This window comes from Phacochoerus africanus, chromosome 3 (assembly GCF_016906955.1).
Source record: "Phacochoerus africanus isolate WHEZ1 chromosome 3, ROS_Pafr_v1, whole genome shotgun sequence".
Taxonomy (NCBI): domain Eukaryota; kingdom Metazoa; phylum Chordata; class Mammalia; order Artiodactyla; family Suidae; genus Phacochoerus; species Phacochoerus africanus.
The window spans coordinates 197,389,781-197,409,803 of NC_062546.1; the positions used below are offsets into that span (position 1 = coordinate 197,389,781).

General features: G+C 39.1%; 1 protein-coding gene across 1 annotated transcript in view; it reads left to right on the forward strand.

The window, feature by feature from the left end:
- The window catches only part of PSMD1 (proteasome 26S subunit, non-ATPase 1), a 102,772-nt gene that overhangs the window by 55,224 nt on the left and 27,525 nt on the right, over nt 1-20,023 (forward strand). The window contains exons 17-18 of the mRNA XM_047773744.1: nt 8,359-8,473; nt 12,887-13,003. Coding sequence (XP_047629700.1) covers nt 8,359-8,473; nt 12,887-13,003 — 232 coding nt within the window. The remainder of the gene's footprint in view (nt 1-8,358; nt 8,474-12,886; nt 13,004-20,023) is intronic.

The following is a 20,023-nucleotide window of genomic DNA, read 5'->3' on the forward strand; positions in this document are numbered from 1 at the left end:
TTTGTTTTCCATCTATCCTATCCTTTGGGATCGTGTTGTCATTCCTCATTTCCACAACTAAATTCTACTTAAGTTCTTGATCCCAACTCTTTGTGATATTCTTTGCATCTTGATGAATAAAGTACCTTGTTTTTCACACATAGAATCCATGCCTTGAAACTTCATTTCCTCAGCTTTAACTTCTTTCTTGCAGAAATGTTCAGGTTTCCAGTTAATGAAAAATAAAAGCTTTCTTTATTCCTCCAGTCTCTTTGCTTAATCATTAGATGTCTTTAGAAAATTGCCTGTCCTGGGAGTTCCCGTCATGGCTCAGTGGTTAACGAATCCTACTAGGAACCATGAGGTTGTGGGTTCGATCCCCGCCCTTGCTCAGTGGGTTAACGATCCGGCGTTGCCGTGAGCTGTAGTGTGGGTCACAGACAGGGCTTGGATCCTGCGTTGCTGTGGCTCTGGTGTAGGCCGGTGGCTACAGCTCCGATTGGACCCCTAGCCTGGGAACCTCCATATGCCACGGGAGCGGCCCAAGAAATGGCAAAAAGACAGAAAAGAAAGAAAGAAAATTGCCTGTCTTTTTCTCTTCACCCACCCAGTCTGTAACCCTTGTAATCAGATTTTTATCCCCAACACTGCACTAAAACAACTCTTAAAAAGTTGCTAATTAACACCAGTTGTTGATTTTGTGCAGTATCTGTCACTGGTGACTGAACATTTCTCCTTAAAACTTTTCTGCCCTCTGAATATGCACATTCCCCCAGGTTCGTGTCCTCTAAGACTTTATCTCCCTCTTCATCCTTCCATCTACTCTTATGGTTTCCCATCAGCTTGTTCAAGAAAGCTCCTAAAACTCTTATTTCCAGCCTCATAACTGTTTCTAGGGTCACGAAATGAGACAAGCAGCATACACCTAATGGCTAGGAGACCTTAGACAAACTAATTTCTCTGAGTTTTAATTTCTGCTTTTGTAAGAAGGAGATGATGTAACCTGCTCTGCCTACTTCACAGCAGAATTTGACCCAGTTGATTATTTTCTTTTCCTTAAAATAGTTTCTTTACTTGGCTTCCACACTCCCTTGAATTTCCTTCCACCCCACCCCTGTTCCTTCATAGTCTCCTTGTTGGCTTTCTTCTCCTCAATGTCTTAATATTGGGTGCCCTCTAGGATTCATTTCTGCATCTCTTCTCCCCTTTGTACTTGGTGATCCCATGCACACTTAAGGCTTTAAATACTATCTATATACTAAAACTCCCAAATTTGTATCTCTAGCCTAGACCTTTCCTTCAAACTCCAGAGTGTTATGTACAATTACCTATTCAGTATTTCCTTCAGATGTCTAAGAACATCTCAAACTCACAGTGTCCAGAACTGAACTTTGCCTTTTTTCCCTCCAAATCTGTTTTGTTGGTGTCTTTATCTCAGGTAAGGGCAGTTTCTCATGTCTTGTGTTTTATCCATCAGGTAATCTTAATTCTCTTGTCAATATGGGCACCATATTTCAGACTTTTTCCACCTACATTCATAACTATCATCTTATCCACATCACTGTCATATCTCAACCAGATTTCTCAAATAGCTTTTTTTTTTTTTTTTTTTGCCGTGTCTGCAGCATGTAGTTCTAGCCCAGGGAATGAACCCACACCAAAGCAGTGACCCAAGCCACTGCACTGTCAACAAACACCACATCCTTAACCCTCTGTGCCACAAGGGAACTCCCGAGGTAGCTTCTTAACAGGTCTTCTTCCTTCTGCTTTTGCCCTCTGTTCACAAAAGAGCAGCCAAAGAGTTAGAGCTCTCTCTCTAACTATCCCCATCCAGTGTAACAAAATCTACTATTTCTCCTGTGACTTGACCATTTCTAAACTTTTGTTTTTCAGTATGTTCATGGAGAATAGAGATGAACTTTTGTTGCTGATCAGGGATTAGTCATTTAAATGCTTAGTTATTCTGATCCAAGGACATTATAACAAACCATAGGAATTGTTTTGCGACATTTATCTTGAGATAAATATTTACATAGAAAAGCTAATTTTTGGAGTTCCCGTCGTGGCTTAGTGGAAACAAATCTGACTAGTATCCATGAGGACGCAGGTTCGATCCCTGGCCTTGCTCAGTGGGTTAAGGAGCTGGCGTTGCTGTGAGCTGTGGTGTAGGTCACAGTCACGGCTCGAATCTGGCGTTGCTGTGGTGTAGGCCAACAAGTGCGGCTCCGATTTCGAACCCTAGCCTGGGAACTTCCATATGCCGTGGGTGCAGCCCTAAAAAGACAAAAGATAATAATAATTAAAAGAGAAAAGCTAACTTTTAAGGAGTGTCAGAATTATCTAAAGTAACTAAAAGAAGGTCTTATGGACTATTATTAAAGAGTTGATGTATTGAAGTTCCTGCTGTGGTGCAGTGGAATGGCAGCAGCTCTGTCTCTGCAGTGCTGGGATGCAGGTTTGATCCCCAGCCTGGCAGAGTAGGTTAAGGATCTGGTGTTTTCATAGCTGCTGCAGCATAGGATCTAATCCCTGATCCCAGAACTCTGTATACCGTGGGGCGGCCAAAAAAAAGATTTAATGTGTTTCCTATTAATTTGTAGGTTCTTTCTCCATCTCTTGCCTTGCCTCTCTTTGTCTCTCTTTCTCTTTCCTTCCTTGCAGCTTATTTGTTGAAGAAACCAGGTCGTTATTACTGTCAAGTTTTCAGCAGTATGGATTTTGCTGGTTGCATCCCTGTATGTAATATAATGTGTTTTTTCATCTTCTATATTTCCTATAAAGTGATAGTTAGATCTACAGACTTGGTCACATTCAGGTTCAGTTTTTCACTCTTTTTTTTTTCAAGGAGGGGCTAACCGTGTACATAAGGTATAAAGTCTAGCTGTTCTCCTCTCATGGTGTTAGCATGGTGTTATGCTGAGGCCCATTAATTCAAAGTTCCTAAATGGTGATGATGTAGTTTTATCACTTATTCATTTTTTAACTTACTTTTAAAAATTTCACATATACCAACGTGTGTGTATGTGTTTGGATAAAGGTTAATGTGAGGAAGTTTTCCTTTCAGTGATTGTTTGCATTCTGATCATTGCTTGGAAAGATTCTTTTGTCCTTTTAGAGTGGCCTGTTAAAAAAGTAAAATAAACATAGAATCTTTGATTTTATTATACCCTTGAAGAGCTTGAATGTCTAAGCCAATTTGTTAAAGAATTTATCATTCCTTGTCTTAACATTTTCTGAAGAATGTGTCAGAGTTGGAACTGTTATTAGACTAAGAAACTTAAAAGAATTTTTTATGTCCTTTTGTGTTTATAGCCCTCACAACTTATTTCATCCTTTATGGTAATCAACCAGGTAAAGCTTTTTGCAGTAGGCTCCCAGCAAAGCTCTGTATTTATGTTTGCAGGAAAATCTTTTTCTAAACCTCATGAAATTGTTAATGCCCTATTCTAAGTAGAATACTTTTAACAAGAGGGGAATCATAAGCTAAATGAAGTTTTGAGATACGTTTAGGATAAGCTCTTTGCTGTGAGTCACTTTTCCCTGGAAGATCTTGTCCTCGGTGCACCTGAGGGGCGAGGTAGGTAAAGTGTTCTCTGTGCCACTAGCTCCCGGAAAAGTTGGTGAGGAAATCTGGAGGTCAGAACTCTGAATATAACCAGCTTTCTAGGTTTAGTATCCAACTTACTTTACATTGTTTTGAGTACGTAAAATTGTTTACATTGGGTATGAGTTACCTTACCTTTTTAAAAAACAAAAACCCATTTGATCCCCGGCTTGGGAACTTTTACATGCCAAAGGTGTGGCCAAAATAAATTAAAAAATAAGAGGTCACACTGCAGCATACTAGTAGCCAGATTCCTGGTTCTGACCCAAAGGCAATTTCTGGTTATGCATCTAGATTTTAGAAATGATAGTATAGTTTTCTACTCTACCACACCACTAACTCCTTCCAGCATGCATAAGATGAAGCAGATAACATTTTATGCGCAAAGTAGTTAAGGCTGTGAGAGTCTTAGCGATTGCCGCACTTAATAAATGGCTGTCCTAGAACTGGAATCCAGGTGTCTCTGATTCCAAGTCCACGTTCTCTCTAGCACAGCTTTTTGAAGATGAGAAGGAAAGGAGACAGGTAGATCATTTAAGGAATCACTGTGTTCTTCAAGGGAGAGATGATTAAACAAGCAATGGAAACAGAACAGAAACCAGATTTAAGAATTTTACTCTCTCTCTCTCTTTTTTTTTTTTTTTTTTTGCTTTTTAGGGCCACACTCGCAGCACATGGAGGTTCCCAGGCTAGGGGTCTAATCGGAGCTACAGCTGCTGGCCTATGCCACAGCCACACCAGATCCGAGTTGCGTCTGCAACGTACACCACAGCTCACGGCAATGCCAGATCCTTAACCCACTGAGTGAGGCCAGGGATCGAACCTGAAACCTCGTGGTTCCTAGTCAGATCGTTTTCTCTGTGCCTCGACGGGAACTCCCTAAGGGTTTTACTTAATTTGGCAGATTAGATGTGGAGAATGAGAGACTAGAATGATTGAAAATGTGAACTTCCTTGTGTGTAGATGAACTGTCTTGGTGGGAAAAGAAGCAGTTTAGGGGAGGGGTGCTCTTTGTCCCTCTTTCTATATGGAATTCTATATATTGATTGAGATATTTGTGGTATATTTAGTTAAAGACATCCAGTAGGCACTTTAAAATTCAGGATGCTGCTCAGATTATTTGATGTCTCTTGGTAGGGAGTACAAGGAATTTAAACAGGGAATATTCTTAATTCCTGTGGCATTATGTTAATGCTGTGGAACTAACCTAATGAGAATATAAATTCATAGCTCTACCAAGGGACTGCCCTGAGGTTTAAGGTCTCACCAAATTCCCACTGCGATGGACCACACCCATGTGCGTAGAACAGCGTTTCTGTCTATAGATGTATATTGCTATATTCTTGGGAAGATAGATTAGAAAAAGACATCATATTCTTGAAAGCATTTTAATTCATTAATATGATTTAATGTTGAGGTTACACAAAATAGTCAATAAACAGTATTTAATAGCCAGAGTATTGAAAGAAAGGAATTCGCGTGTGTGGTTTATGTTGGATAATATGGCAGTGACTTGTGTATGTGCCCTTGCACAAGTCCTGCCCTGTGGAAGGTTGTACAAACAGTAACGTTGGTAAGATGACTCTTAGCTACAAGCCAGGAGGTTTTATTGAAATAACAAATCAGAACTCAATTACCTATTTCAGTGTGTCACTTTTAAACACTCTAACACTCTGTGTGGTCTCCTACTGGGAACTTCAAAGCACGTAAATTAAAAGACCCTCCCTTAGCCCTTATGAAGTAACTCACAGGTTTGTTAACTCTTCCTTGATTATCTAGCTGAGTGGAAAACTTAAATTGGGAGGGGAACCGGGAGGGCCTGATATTCCCCCCCAGTGATTAACCATTAGGCCTTGAATCTAGTAGAAAATACTGTTGGTTAAGTCTCTAAATAGAAATTTCATTTGGCTCCCTTTGCTTTTTATTTAGTAATGAAAATCATTTTTTAAAAATACCTAGCACTGTGCTAATAATTTAAGAGAAATAAAGTACAGAAGGCACAGTCTCCTCCCTTGGCCCTTGAGACCTTGCGACCTTGAGTGGTTTTATTCATAATAGGTGGAGTTCCTGTCGTGGCGCAGTGGTTAACGAATCCGACTAGGAACCAATGAGGTTGCGGGTTCGGTCCCTGCCCTTGCTCAGTGGTTAACGATCCGGCGTTGCCGTGAGCTGTAGTGTGGGTCACAGACAGGGCTTGGATCCCGTGTTGCTGTGGCTCTGGCGTAGGCCGGTGGCTACAGCTCCGATTCGACCCCTAGCCTGGGAACCTCCATATGCCACGGGAGCGGCCCAAGAAATAGCAACAACAACAACAACAAAAAAAAAGACAAAGACAAAAAATAATAATAATAATAATAATTTGTCAAGTGACGATAGGATGCTTGCCTTTGTCAGAGGATTTGAGTATCAAACTATGGATAAAACTTTTAAGTTCTTAGCCTAATAGAAGTGAAAAATAAAAGTTAAGTGATGCTTTTAACTACAGTAGTTCTCCAACAACCTCTTTGCTATAACATTACTTTTTAAATTTCATCTGTATTTCACAGGAATATTTCTCACGGAAGAAATGTTGTGCAGTAATGAACTCTGATTTAAAGCCTTTGATGATTGGTTCATTTTTAGAAGCCAATTGTAAAGTAGAATAGACGTTATAGAACTTGTGGTTCAATTCCTTCTTTCTCCAGATGTGGAAAAGGACCCCAGAATATCTGGTTAATTGGACCTTGTCTGAAATTATCCCAGCTATTTAGAAACAAAAGAGGAACTAGAACATGGGGTTTTTACTTCATGGCTTCCTTTTATATAACTTATTATTTATCTCACTGCTTGCTAATTGAAAGCATATGCATTAGTCCTATATTTTCAGTTATTTGCTCATTTATTTTTACATTATTTCTGCGTGATAATCAAGGAATGTTGTCTCTGATTACAGAAAAGAAAATGTGATTTGCCTAATGTCACATACAAATAAATTAACAAAACTGAGACTAAAACCCCTATCTTCTGTTATCTGATATATTGCTTTTTTTATACCACCAAACTATTTTTCCATATTATTGCCATAAGTATTGTTTACAAATTTTTCATCCTAGGAAGCTTCTTCAAACTGAGAACATTAAGAAAGAGTGATGGGCTCTGTTGTGGGGGAAATAATCCAGCGATCCCTTTCAGCAAAATTCCATCTGGGGTTTTTTCTTTGTTTAACGATGGTTTTTTGTTTGTTTTCTTGTTTTGTTTTTTGAGTTATAGTTGATGTACAATATTACATAAGTTTCAGCTGTACAATATAGTGATTCACTTTTTTTTGGCCATGCCATGGTGTACAGAAGTTCCCAGGCCAGGGAGCAAACCCAGGCCACAGCAATGATAATTAACCACAATCCTTAACCACTAGGCTACGAGGGAACTCCAGTGAGTCACAATTTTTAAAGATTATATTCCATATATAGTTATTAGAAAATATTGGCTGTATTCCCTGTGTTGTACAATATATTCTTGTAGCTTATTTATTTTGTGGATAGTAGTTGGTACCTCTTAATCTCCTAACCCTATCTTGCCTCTCTCCCAAATTCCACCTTTATAGACAGTTTTCATTAACTTGGCTCTATTTCATTTAAAATTTGAATTTACCACTCAACTGAAGTTTGCAGCTAGAGGACAGTTTCAACATAGAATTACAGATTTGAACTGATTTGTAGGTAGTAACTGCTTTCGTTCACAATGGTATACTTTTTAAACTTTCTATTAAATATATATGAGTAATCTTTTCTTTTTCTAATTTTTATTGAAGTATAATATACATCTACAAATACACATAATTAGCCTACAGCTTGATGAGTTTTCATAACTGAACATACCTGTGTAACCAGCACCTGGTTCAAGTTCAGTGTCAGCCTCCCAGAAACTCCCCTTACACTGTCTTCTAGTGACTACCCCCATCCTGCTGCCTGTCAAGGTAATGACTGTAACAGAAGAGTCTTTCAAAGATAAGATCAGGTACTTCACTAGTCAGAGTCATGTCTTTTTTGTATTTGCTACAGATATGATGAGGATGAGAAAAGAAAATTTTCTCTATTCTTATCAACGTGAAAATAATTGCTAAAGACAAAAAAAAAAAATGAGAATTCTCTCATCACCAAATCGTATTTACCAGCTTAATATTCAGTCAGAGTAATCCTGAGAGATTCAACTCTCTCATGCAGCTTTGGCAACATCTTGGAGTCTCTGTGAGGAACTTTTGTCTCCTGAAACAAAACACAGAGTAGAAGTTCCCATTGTGGCTCAGCAGAAACGAATCCGACTAGTGTCCATGAGGATGCAGGTTCGATCCCTGGCCTCGCTCATGAGTCGGGGATCCGGCATTGCTGTGAGCTGTGGTATAGATCACAGATGCAGCTTGGATCCTGCGTTGGCTGTGCTGTACGCCGGCAGCTGTAGTTCCAAGTCGACCCCTAGCCTGGGAACTTCCATATGCTGTGGGTGTGGCCCTAAAAAGCAAAAAAAAAAAAAGTGGGTGTGCCCCCCACCACCTCCACCGCATGGCCATTCCTCACTAGGGAGGAGACATAAGGGAATGATTGTAGTTTGTGACGCAGGACTGAAGATAGGTTTCTGACGTAAATAATTAGAATTTTGTGGGAGATTTTTAATTCTGCAACTTTTGTATTAAATATAACTGCTTCCCTTAACTTAAAAAAATTGGTTAAAATCCTTCCATCTTAATTTAAAATATTTCATCTATAGCATTGTCTTCTTTATCTCTTGTTTTTTACCAGGACCCCTGAACAGTGTCCCAGCGTGGTTTCATTGTTGTCGGAGAGTTACAATCCTCACGTGCGTTACGGAGCCGCAATGGCCCTGGGTATCTGCTGTGCTGGTACAGGAAACAAGGTAAACCCAAAGCCAGTGGGGTCAGTCCTTTCCTGGCGCCAGACTGTTTTCCCTAGCAGAAAAGTTTAGGTAGCAGCTGTGAAAGCACAAGTGTGCTGTGATCTGTAAGACTTAACTTGCTTCACAAAGCTCCCCCGAACTGCCTTACTTTACTGCGCGGGATTGCTCAAAGCCTTCTAAGAACAAACGGTCATCATCGCATTACCTGGGTGGCTCGAAGGGAAACAGTGCTGCTGAATTTCTTTCTGTTTGAAAGCACTGATTTCTTTCAAAAGAAGAAAAAATACTTTTTTTTCTTTCAAAAACTGCTCTAGTCATTTTACATGGTTATTTTACATGTTTAATTTGAATAATTAGTATTGCGAAAATCGAAGTTCTTCTTTTAGGCTACCGTAGTCAGCTCAGTTTGATTTTTTGGGTTTTTTTTTTTTTTGTCTTTTTGTCTTTTTGCCATTTCTTGGGCCACTCCCGCAGCATATGGAGGTTCCCAGGCTAGGGGTCGAATCAGAGCTGTAGCTGCCAGCCTACGCCAGAGCCACAGCAACGCGGGATCCAAGCCCTGTCTGTGACCCACACCACAGCTCACGGCAACACCGGATCGTTAACCCACTGAGCAAGGGCGGGGATCGAACCCACAACCTCATGGTTCCTAGTTGGATTTGTTAACCACTGCGCCACCAAGGGAACTCCTGATTTTTTTTGGTTGTTTTAAGCTTACACTTAACTGCTCTTTGCCTTTTTTCTCCTCACGAACATAATAGGTAACCTGGTGTTTGTTAAGCCCTCAAAACTGACAAAATAAAGAGTCAGGTCAGGCACATCGATGACTTGAAAGCAGTTTGTCATGAAAATTATAAGGAAATGAACTAATTCTTTAATAATATGTGGCATAAGCACCACATTTTGCCTTTCATAGCACACACAAACACACCTTGGCCAGTTCCTCAAACGGGGAACTTTTCATAACGCACGGAGTGCACATGTGCATGCGCACACACAAACACACACACTTGCTTCACAAAACTCCCCAGAACATCCTTACTTTACTGTGCGGGATTGCTGGGGGCGGGGGGGGGGGGGGGGGAACAGTTTGTTCCCAGTGTCTTTATGTCAGAAAGGAGCCTCTTTTTAAATCATCTCTTGTCTAGACTAAAGTAAGACAAAGCATAATTATTAGTTTATTGAGTGATTCAGGAATTAGATTTTAACTTGCTTTTCTTGAATAAATTTAATAAATCACCTTTTCTAGTCACATGAAACGTTGAAGCTAGAATTAAAATAGGCATTCTTGGGAGTTCCTGTCATGGCTCAGCAGAAATGAATCCAACTAGGAACCATGAAGATACAGGTTAAATCCCTGGCCTTGATCACTGGGTTAAGAATCCAGCATTGCCGTGAGCTGTGTTGTAGGTCCAGACACAGCTCGGATCCTGCATTGCTGTGGCTCTGGTGTAGGCCAGCAGCTACAGCTCCGATTCGCCCCCTAGCCTGGGAACCTCCATATGCCATGGGTGCAACCCTAAAAAAAAAAAATACAGAAAAATAAAGTAAAATAAAATAGGCATTTACACTATATGTGGCAAGAATTGTATAAAAATTTAAAGAGAGACATACCCTTCCATATTTCATTCTGTCTCCTCACCCTGCTTTGTTTTTCTTCATGGCACTTGTCACCACCTTACATACTCTTACACCTATTTATTTCGTTTCCGTCTCCTCTCCACCAAAATGGGAAGTCCCTGAGAACAGAATGTTTACTGCTAGAACCTAACGTCAGACCTGGTGCATAGTAGATTTTCTGCAAACAGTTGTCAAATGAATGATGGAGGGAAGATCATTTTAAGGATATAATGACGAACAAGTCGGACATGGTCTCGGCCCTCACAGTTTTGTTTTTTAAATGTTTTCATTTCTTTTGAAGGAGAATTTCTTGTAGGAGAAGGTATCTTCAGTTTTATTAGAAAAGTCATTGTGCATATAAAATGCAGTTTATAGGAATTGGCCTTCTTTTTTTTTTTTTTTTTTGGCACAGGTCTGTTCTACAAACAAAGGAAAAATATAGTTGGATATTTTACCGAGTATTTTCTCCTTGGGGTCTTTAGTAGAAATTTATGTCAGACCTTGTAAGTTAAATGTAAATTAGATTTTTTTTCTTTCCAGGTTATTCTAAACTTAATATGGTATCTAGGAGCAAATGTTCTTTGAGACACAGCATCTGACAAGTTAACTCAATGAAAAATTTTCATTACTCATACTAAGCAAGTCTGCTTTATTTCTAGATAGTTCGTATGATCTACACATCAATACCTATCTGTCTGAAGTTTGGTATTTTAATTCTTTTAAAAACATGAAACATCAGAGTTCCCATTGTGGCTCTACAGTAATGAACCCAACTAGTATCTGTTAGGATGCAGGTTCAGTCCCTGGCCCTGCTCAGCGGATTAAGGATCCGGCATTGCCGTGAGCTGCAGTGTAGGTCACAGATGCAGCTTAGATGTGGCTTTGCTGTGACTGTGGCATAGGCTGTGACTGTGGCATAGGCTGTGGCTTCAATTCGACCCCTAGCCTGGGAACTTCCATATGCCACAGGTACAGCCCTAAAAAGACAAAGCAAACAAAAAACATGAAACATCTATTTATTCTAAAACACATCTTTCTTTCTTTCTTTTTTTTTTTTTTGGTGATGCTCATAACATGTGGAATTTCCTGTGCCAGGGATCATACCCATGCCACAGCAGTGACAACACCAGATCCTTAACTGCTAGGCCACCAGGGAACTCCCTAAAATATATCTCTGCAGTTATATCACATGCCTCAAAGACCAAGTTAGTGTCTTTTTACTTACCAGTTAGAAATTTTGTTAGGTTTTTATCACAACTACTTCGTAAATAATGACTATAAATGAGTATCATTTGAAAAACTCATAAACAGTGGTGCTACACTTTTCAGGGAAGTGGGGAGAAAAAATACATCTATTTGGTATGTGTATTATCTGTTAATAGCTCTGGGGGGGTTGTTTGTGTTTTGGTTTTTTTGGTTTTGTTTGGGTTTTTTTTTGCTTTTTAAGGCCACACCCAAGACACATGGAGGTTCCCAGGCTAGGGATCAAATCAGAGCTGTGGCTGCTGGCCTACACCACAGCCGCAGCAACGTCAGATCCGAGCCACATCTGTGACCTACACCGTAACTCACAGCACTGCCGGCTCCTTAACCCACTGAGCAAGGCCATATCCCCACGGATCCTAGTCAGGTGTGTTTCCACTGAGCCATGATGGGAACTCCAATAGCTCTGATTTTTTTAAAAAATAGATAAATAAGTTGGCATATGAAGAAATTTAAAGTCGTTTTTCACCCCCCACCAAAAGAAAAGTTTCAGTTTATTCTTCCTTTACTTGGCTTTAGAACAAAGGATATTTGGAAAGTGACATTAAAATTAGTTTGATAATCATATAAACTTATTGCTCCATTCCTCCAGATTTATATCTACCTAAAGACCTCATAAGGAGCACTGAAAAAAAGGGTGTTAATAGAATTTATATAGGGCCGAAGAGTTCTTGCTCAAATAATGAACAAATGCTAGATATACAAAATTCTAGTGGTTTCTTTAATAAGGCTTCCTGGAGCTTTTGTTGTGATACCTATATTCCTGGAGCCCTTGATACACAGCTCACGGCAACGCTGGATCCTTAACCCACTGAGCAAGGCCAGGGATCAAACCCACAACCTCATGGTTCCTAGTTAGATTTGTTAACCACTGCGCCATGACAGGAACTCCATGGCAATTTACCTTTTAACTCTGTTTCTTTGTTCATAAAGATTGTGTTGCATTGTTATTGTTTTAGGACTAAGGGGATTATATGGAAAACATATATAAAATACTTCCCACTGCACCTTGAAAATAATATGTGTTTATCAAACATTAATCTCATTTTTGGGAGTTCCCTTCGTAGCTCAGTGGTTAATGAACCCAACTACAATCCATGAGGATGCGGGTTCCATCCCTGGCCTCGATCAGTGGATTAAGGATCCAGCGTTGCCGTGAGCGGTGGTGTAAGTTGCAGACTCAGCTCGGATCTGGCATTGATGTGGTTGTGGTGATCTAAGCCTGGGAACTTCCATATGCTGAGAATATGGCCCTGAAAAGCAAAAAAAAAAATCTCATTTTTTCTTACTTTCTTTTTGACCTCTCTTACCCCAAGACAGGAGCACTTGTGTCCTATAAGCTTCCTTTTCAGATCCCATCAATTATATCAAAATTTAAAAATATACTCAGTTCTGAACTGTTGTGTTCAAGTAGTCTTAAATTCACTTGTGATTACACTGTCAGATGAAAATACTGACTTAGAATGACAGCAGCTAATCTGAAAGTGTAGCTATATGAACTTTAACTTTTTTTTTTTTTTATGCTTTCAGGAAGCAATTAATTTGTTAGAACCAATGACGAATGACCCTGTGAACTATGTGAGGCAAGGAGCTCTCATAGCTTCGGCTCTCATCATGATCCAGCAGACTGAAATCACTTGTCCAAAGGTGAGCAAAAAAATTCTCTAGAAGAGCTGGTGCACACTTTTCTTTAGTATCTTACTTTCTTTTAAGGACTTTTTACCTCAACCATGGTGAATACTGAACTCAACAGAAGTAAAAGTTTTGAAACAGGAGAATGAGAAAACTTTAAATATATAATATTTTAATGCATGTTTTTATAGATTTATGGTCACTTTATTAATTCAACTGGATAGCCATACTTGAAAAATTAGAACTCATGGGCTGTTGAAATCATAAAAATCAACTTAATTTTTTGCCTCTTACTGTTCTTTTAAAATTTATTCAGTGAGATAGGAGTTCCCATCATGGTGCAGCAGAAACAAATCCGATTAGGAGCCATGAGGGTGCAGGTTCAATCCCTGGCCTAGCTCAGGGGGTTGAGGTTCCAGCATTGCCATGAGCTGTGGTATAGGTGGAAGACTTGGATCTGGCGTTGCTGTGGCTCTGGCACAGGCCCGCAGCTGTAACTCCAATTAGACCCCTAGTGTGGGAACTTCCATATGCCGAGAGTGCGGCTCTGAAAAGACAAAAGACAAAACCAAAACTTTTATTCAGTGAGATAACTTGTTCTTCTGATATGAGATGCATTCTCAGTGGCCGTGACTTTTTTCATCCATCCTTTTGAGGCAGTAAAAGTCCTACAGTCCCTTTATTAGTGCATACAATCTCAGTCTAGAAATGAGTACATCCGCATTCTCTGTTAGACTGTCCTTGCCCTCATGGGAGCTCCCATGGGCAGGGTTTCAAATGGCTCGAAGAAGGCTTTTTTTCTTCTTGACCCACATCTCTGCACAGAAACACTCCTGCGTGTTTTGCCCTTCTTGTAGGTAGGAGTATAATAGGCCCTCAGTGCAGCTTTGCCTGCCTCTCCCTCTCTTTCCCTCCCCCCACTTCTTTTTCCTCCCTCTCTAATTGCTTGTGCCTCAGTCAGTAGCTAATGCCTCTTAATGTGTCAGGTATCAGTGCAGAGTGACCACAGGGCCTCTCTGAAGTCCATCTCTAGTAGGCTTAGAGTTGGCAGGAAGATGTAAAGACCAGCTTTGCCCATAGAAATCCTCTTCACATATCCTTCTACAATTCAGTTCTCATACATACACTGGGTGACTTCATAACAGATTTTGAGGCAACTGTTTTAAAATGTCCTTGTGATAATCTTTCAGACCTCATTCCACAGTTTGGTATTTGGTGTAGAGTTGAGAAACAGAAAATGCATAGGTCTTATTTTTATAGACACTAAAAATTACCGTGTTTGACATATTGAATAGATGTATATAGCTTGTGCAGTCGTTTCAGATCTCTTAATTCTTAAAGTTAGGACATTTAACAATCTTGTGTTAATTCCATTCCTGTGTGAGAAGCAGTCAGAGAAACTGAAAGCTGAAAAGACAGCTGACATACTGTTTTCTGCTTCATCAAGCAGAGGTAGAGCACCCTCATTTTCAACAAAGTAGATTGTTGGGGGGGCAGATAGTGTGGAAAAGAAAAAACCTTTTAGAACTCATTGATTATTCTGTGGAACTTTGTTTAATAGATTTCAGTTTCTGAGCAGTTGCTATCATTTTTGTTGGTTTTTTTTATCCTTCTTTCTTTGTTAGAATCACTTTTATAACTTTGATTATTGCAAAAATAGAATCAAACTTCTCTTTCTGTTTTAATAATATATTACTTAACGTATTATATCTTCTATAATATAAATATCTTTCAAACAAACTACATTTTTTGGGGGGGTTTGTTGTTGTTTGGCTACATCCCAGCATGCAGAAGTTCCAGAGCCAGGGATCAAACCCAGAACACAGCAGCAGCAACAATGCAATCTTAACCTCTAAACCACCAAAGAACTCTTGTTTTTGCTTTTTAAATGGAGCAGTTACAAATAGCTTTTGCATCTTTTATTTCTACTTTTGATCTTCTGTTGAGCTTTATCAGCTGGAGGTTATCCAGCTGAGTGATACATTAACAAAGGAAGCTTGGCCATGGAACATACCTCTTATAATAATATATAGGTATTTATTCACTTTGACCTCACATATTGCTTTCATGTTATATGTTTTGTGAAAATGACAAACGTTTTGCCATTTTCCCATCCTCTGCTGTAGTATTTCATTGATTTTTACAACCATAAGCTCTGCACCAGCAGTGGCAGAGCACTTTGCAGTGGGAATAGGGTAGGCTGTGTAGTTTCAAAAAGCCTTCAACTATTTATTATCATAAACAAATACAATTTTTTCAGGTTTAGGAAAAGTGAAAAAATAATGAAAATTTAAGTAATTAGTATTTTGTAATTATTCTATAAATTTTTGTTGAACCAAGTCTAAGTTGATATGAATATGTGGGGTACACTTCCATCTAAACGTTGTATCAGAATCTTGGGTATTAAGAGTGTTGAAATGTAGTTACAGCTGGTAAGGTAGCCTTTCCCATTAATATAAACACAGTGGGGAAAGTTAAATGTGTATCCCACTGAGTACAAAAGCAGAACTGGGGAGTTCTCATTGTGGCTCAGTGCTAACAACCCAGCTAGTATCAATAAGAATGTGAGTTCAATCCCTGGCCTTGCTCAGTGGGTTAGGGATCCGGCATTGCCTTGGCTATGGTGTACGCCGGCACCTGTAGCTCCGATTCAACCCCCTAGCCCAGGAACTTCCCTATGCCACAGGTGCAACCCTAAAAAATAAAAAAAAATAAAAAAAATAAAAAAATCCCGCATTTGACAAATGTTTTTTTCTGGTAATACTATCCCTTAGAACAAAATTGTTAGTTCTTAAATCCTTCAAGTTTAAGTTGTTTCATTGTTTTCTGTTGTTAAGCGTGTGATCTAGAGCTTTGTAGATTGTAGTTTATATCGCTTCTCTTTTAGCTGATAATTGCTAAGAGGACATTAATATTCTTTTGGAGTGGTAGGTGACATTTTGCTGAAAAGAAAAAGCTGTTAACAGGCTTGAAGAAAATTAAATTCTCAAAGCTACTGACTCCTAATCACGAGGTTACAAACTAGTCTGTGAGATAAAGTGAAAACGCCTTGAAATCAAAGAACAAATGTTAATTTCATCAAGACTCTAACCCCCCCCACCACCAATGAAATCCAAAAACAACATTTCTCAGATATTTTGTGAGATTCAAGTTGGAAATTTCCAAAGGAAATGTTTTTTGTGTTATCATGATCTGCGTCATATCCTTCGACAGAATGCCGTCTTAACACTAAGCTCCACACATTGTGGTCTTAGTTTAACTCCCATGCGCCTTTGCTTTTCTTCTGCCAGTTTCTTGCTCACTCACTCTCACAAACATAGACCTGGGAACATGCATACATCCTTGGAAAGCTCTTAGACCAGAGGTTCAGAACCACTTAACTAAAATATTGTTTTCAGGAGTTCCCATCGTGGTGCAGTGGTTAACGAATCTGACTAGGAACCATAAGGTTGCGGGTTCAATCCCTGGCCTTGCTCAGTGGGTTAAGGATCTGGCGTTGCCGTGAGCTGTGGTGTAGGTCACAGTCATGGCTCGGATCCTGCATTGCTGTGGCTCTGGCTTAGGCTGGCAGCTATAGCTCCAATTCGACCCCTAGCCTGGGAACCTCCATATGCCGTGGGAGTGGCCCAAAAAATGGCAAAAAGACAAAAATAAATAAATAAATAAATAAATAAATAAATAAATAAATAAATAAAATACTGTTTTTGTATAGGTCCTTGGAGTTGTTTTATCTCAAGAACCCAACTCTCCTCTTTATAAAGAATCTATCTTTTGTTTTTCTTATTAAATGAACTCCACCTTGAGCAGTTATTTGAACATGTGTATAACAAGTATCATACGTAGAATCAGATAAAAACATTGCAGTTGAAGAACCGGCTCTGGTACTCCTTTTTGCCTAATATCATCTAGCCTAAGGCCTGCCACAGAGAACTTCTCCCACCATTGACATGTACACTTTTTGGAAATAGGGTGATGTTTGGCTAAGTTTGATGAGCTTTTGCAGGTTCAAAGTAAATCAGCATGAAATTTTATATCATAAGGTTTTATTTTATAGCATAACACATGAGTAAATAGTAATCTGTATTACCACACTATGCCTTAAGATGGGGACTTGGACACTAAAGGCATTGGTAATAATATGAAGAAAAGGCTACAAGCAACTACCATGAACAAAATAATATGAATAAAATTGAGAAGGGAATGAAAAACATCATTTGGGATATTGACAATGGGGGAAATCATTATAGCTTTGACAGAAAAATCTTGAAAAAAAATAAAGATAATTTTCGGTTTAGGCATGTTGTGTTGGAGGTTATAGCAAGTCAGTTGGATTTGAGAGCATAGAAAAAAAGTCAGAACTAAACAAAGAGGAGCTAGCCCAGATCAACTATATAAGTCCATGGCCCTTCATCTGCAATTCCAAAGTCCAAAAAACTTTGAAAACTGAGAGTTTGTTTTTAAGGTCTCATTTGGCTGTAAGATCTGACCCCGTATGAACTCATTTATAGCCTTTATCCCAGTTAGTAAATATTCAGTTATTTTACTGCTTCAGAAATACTAATTTGGTTGTTACGGATATTGCCCCCACACTCCACTGAGAGTATTGCATAATTTATGGTGTATGCACCATGTTAGCTTTCTAAATTCTGAATAATAAGACTCATCTGGTTTCAAGGATTTCAAGAATTATAGACCTAGTTGCAGTCATAAGAGCAAATGTAATGTCATAGAAAAAGAAAGGAAAAAAACCTCCAAAACTGATCCCTGATATACAGCTTCATTTCTCCATCCAGAAAAATAGAAAAAAAAATAGAAAATTAAAGGCAAGTGATAAGTAACATTAGGTGATAAGTAACAATAGAAATGACTTTTTAAAAAATTTGTTCTCTTTTCCCCATCCTTTATTTTCCTCTCTGACATCTAAAGAATGGTTTTCTTCCAACAGCAAAAGGTATATAGAGTTAAAAACATGATGAATGTTTAAAATACAAGAATTTGGAGAAGGCAGTTTTTTGTTTGTTTGGTTGGTTTTTTTTTTTTTTTGTCTTTTGTCTTTTTAGGGGTGCACCCACTGCATATGGAGGTTCCCAGGCTAGGGGTCGAACTCAAGCTGTTGCTGCTGGCCTACGCCAGAGCCACAGCAACGCCAGATCAGAGCCATGTCTGCGACCTACAGCACAGCTCACAGCAACACCGGATCCTTAACCCACTGAGTGAGGCCAGGGATCGACGAACCCACAACCTCATGATTCCTAGTCGGATTCATTTCCGCTGCACCACGATGGGAACTCCATGAAGGCAGTTTTTAGATAATCAGGCACAGCAGAATGGATCACAGCATTGTCTGAAATTTAGTTGTGTTTTCTGTGAGATTATCATAATACCAAACAGGAAATCAGTGTGATTTTTCTCCTACAAATTCTAATTTGTTTTCTGTAGGGAGCCATACTATTCATAACAATGAAATCGAGTCACAAAGTCATGATCCTTAGCCATGATTGCAGCTGGTTGGTTGTGATCACAAGCAGGCCAGTGACTTCACCTGTCTTTCATTTTCACATCTATGAAATTGGGGGAGTAGACCAGATGATCTCAAAGCTGCCTTGCAAATAAATTTAAGATACTATCCTAACCTACTAAAATAATATTTTTTTATGAAGACTCATAATAATGGAAATTAAGTTACTGCTGGATAAGTAATAAAATGTGAGGAAATTTTTTTTTTAATGATGAAAACTAGCTTTTTTAAGTACTAGTCTACTTGGAGTTCCCGCTGTGGCACAACAGGATCAGCAGTGTCTTGGGAGTGCTGGATACAAGTTGGATCCCCAGCCTAATGCGGTGGGTTTAGATCCAGCATTGCCACAGCTGTAGCTCTTAGGTCACAACTGTGGCTCAGATTAGGAACTCTGTATGCCACGGGGCAGCCAAAAAGGGGGAAAAAAAAGGAAAAAGGAAAGAAAGTACTAGTCTACTTAATATTAATTGGATAAACCCATCATGTGTTTACATTGATTTTTTTTTTAATTACATCTTTCAGTTTCACTGAATGTTGCCCTATTGTTTTGGGTGTGATTTTATATACAAATTCTTCCTTATAATGTACATACGGTGCTTTGTCCCGTGTTTTTTAAGTTCATGAAATATTTTGTAAACCTTTAGCACATAAAATTTCCATTCTATATAAGGTAATGTGAGTGCTCATCTAAAACAAGTTCAGAATCAAAGGAATTTGACCTGTGGAACCAGAGTAAAAGCATCAAACTATAGGATTTTTCAAACTAGTGAGGAATTTTGTATTAATCTCATGCCGAGTTTTATAGTTAGAGAAAGTAAGATGCAGGGAAGTAAGAGGCTTGCAAAGGGTCACATGCTGGGTAATGGCAGAGTTAGGTTATTGTTTTCATCACATTCTTATTGCTGCCTATGAATAAAAAGTGAGAACCACCCTAAAGAATTCCGTTTTGTTAGCACTATTTAGGACGCAGAGATGACAGTCAAGAAGGACTGGTAAGACTCTGCTCTGGGATGCTAAGACAGCCATGTGCTTACTGAACTTTAACATGCCTTATCCACACACGTAACATTTATATTACCTCATATGCAACTGCCGTGTGCGGTAGGTGCTACAGTCCCTGCGAGATAAAGAAACTGAGACCTAGAAAAGCTAACTCATGTATCCAAACTGTGTACTGGAGACCTTATAAGCCAGCATCGTCTGATTCTGTATTACTTTGCACTATATCATAATGGGGCCTCCCAGACAAAGATGAATGAAAAGAGGAAGCGATTCTGGAAAAATATGTAATGTAGATAAAATCACTATATTGAGAAGCCCAAATTCAGTATTTTCTGCTTTTGACGGATTCAGGACACTCCACAATCATGTGCTTCTGGAGCAATCGCACATCTTCCCGGGTGCCTACCATTTGATATGCACTTGGTGGGAAAATAGTGAAATGTAAGACATGCAAGAAGCGTAAAATATTTCCCTTATTATCCCCCAGCTTTAAAGAAATCACAGGTATTTTGATA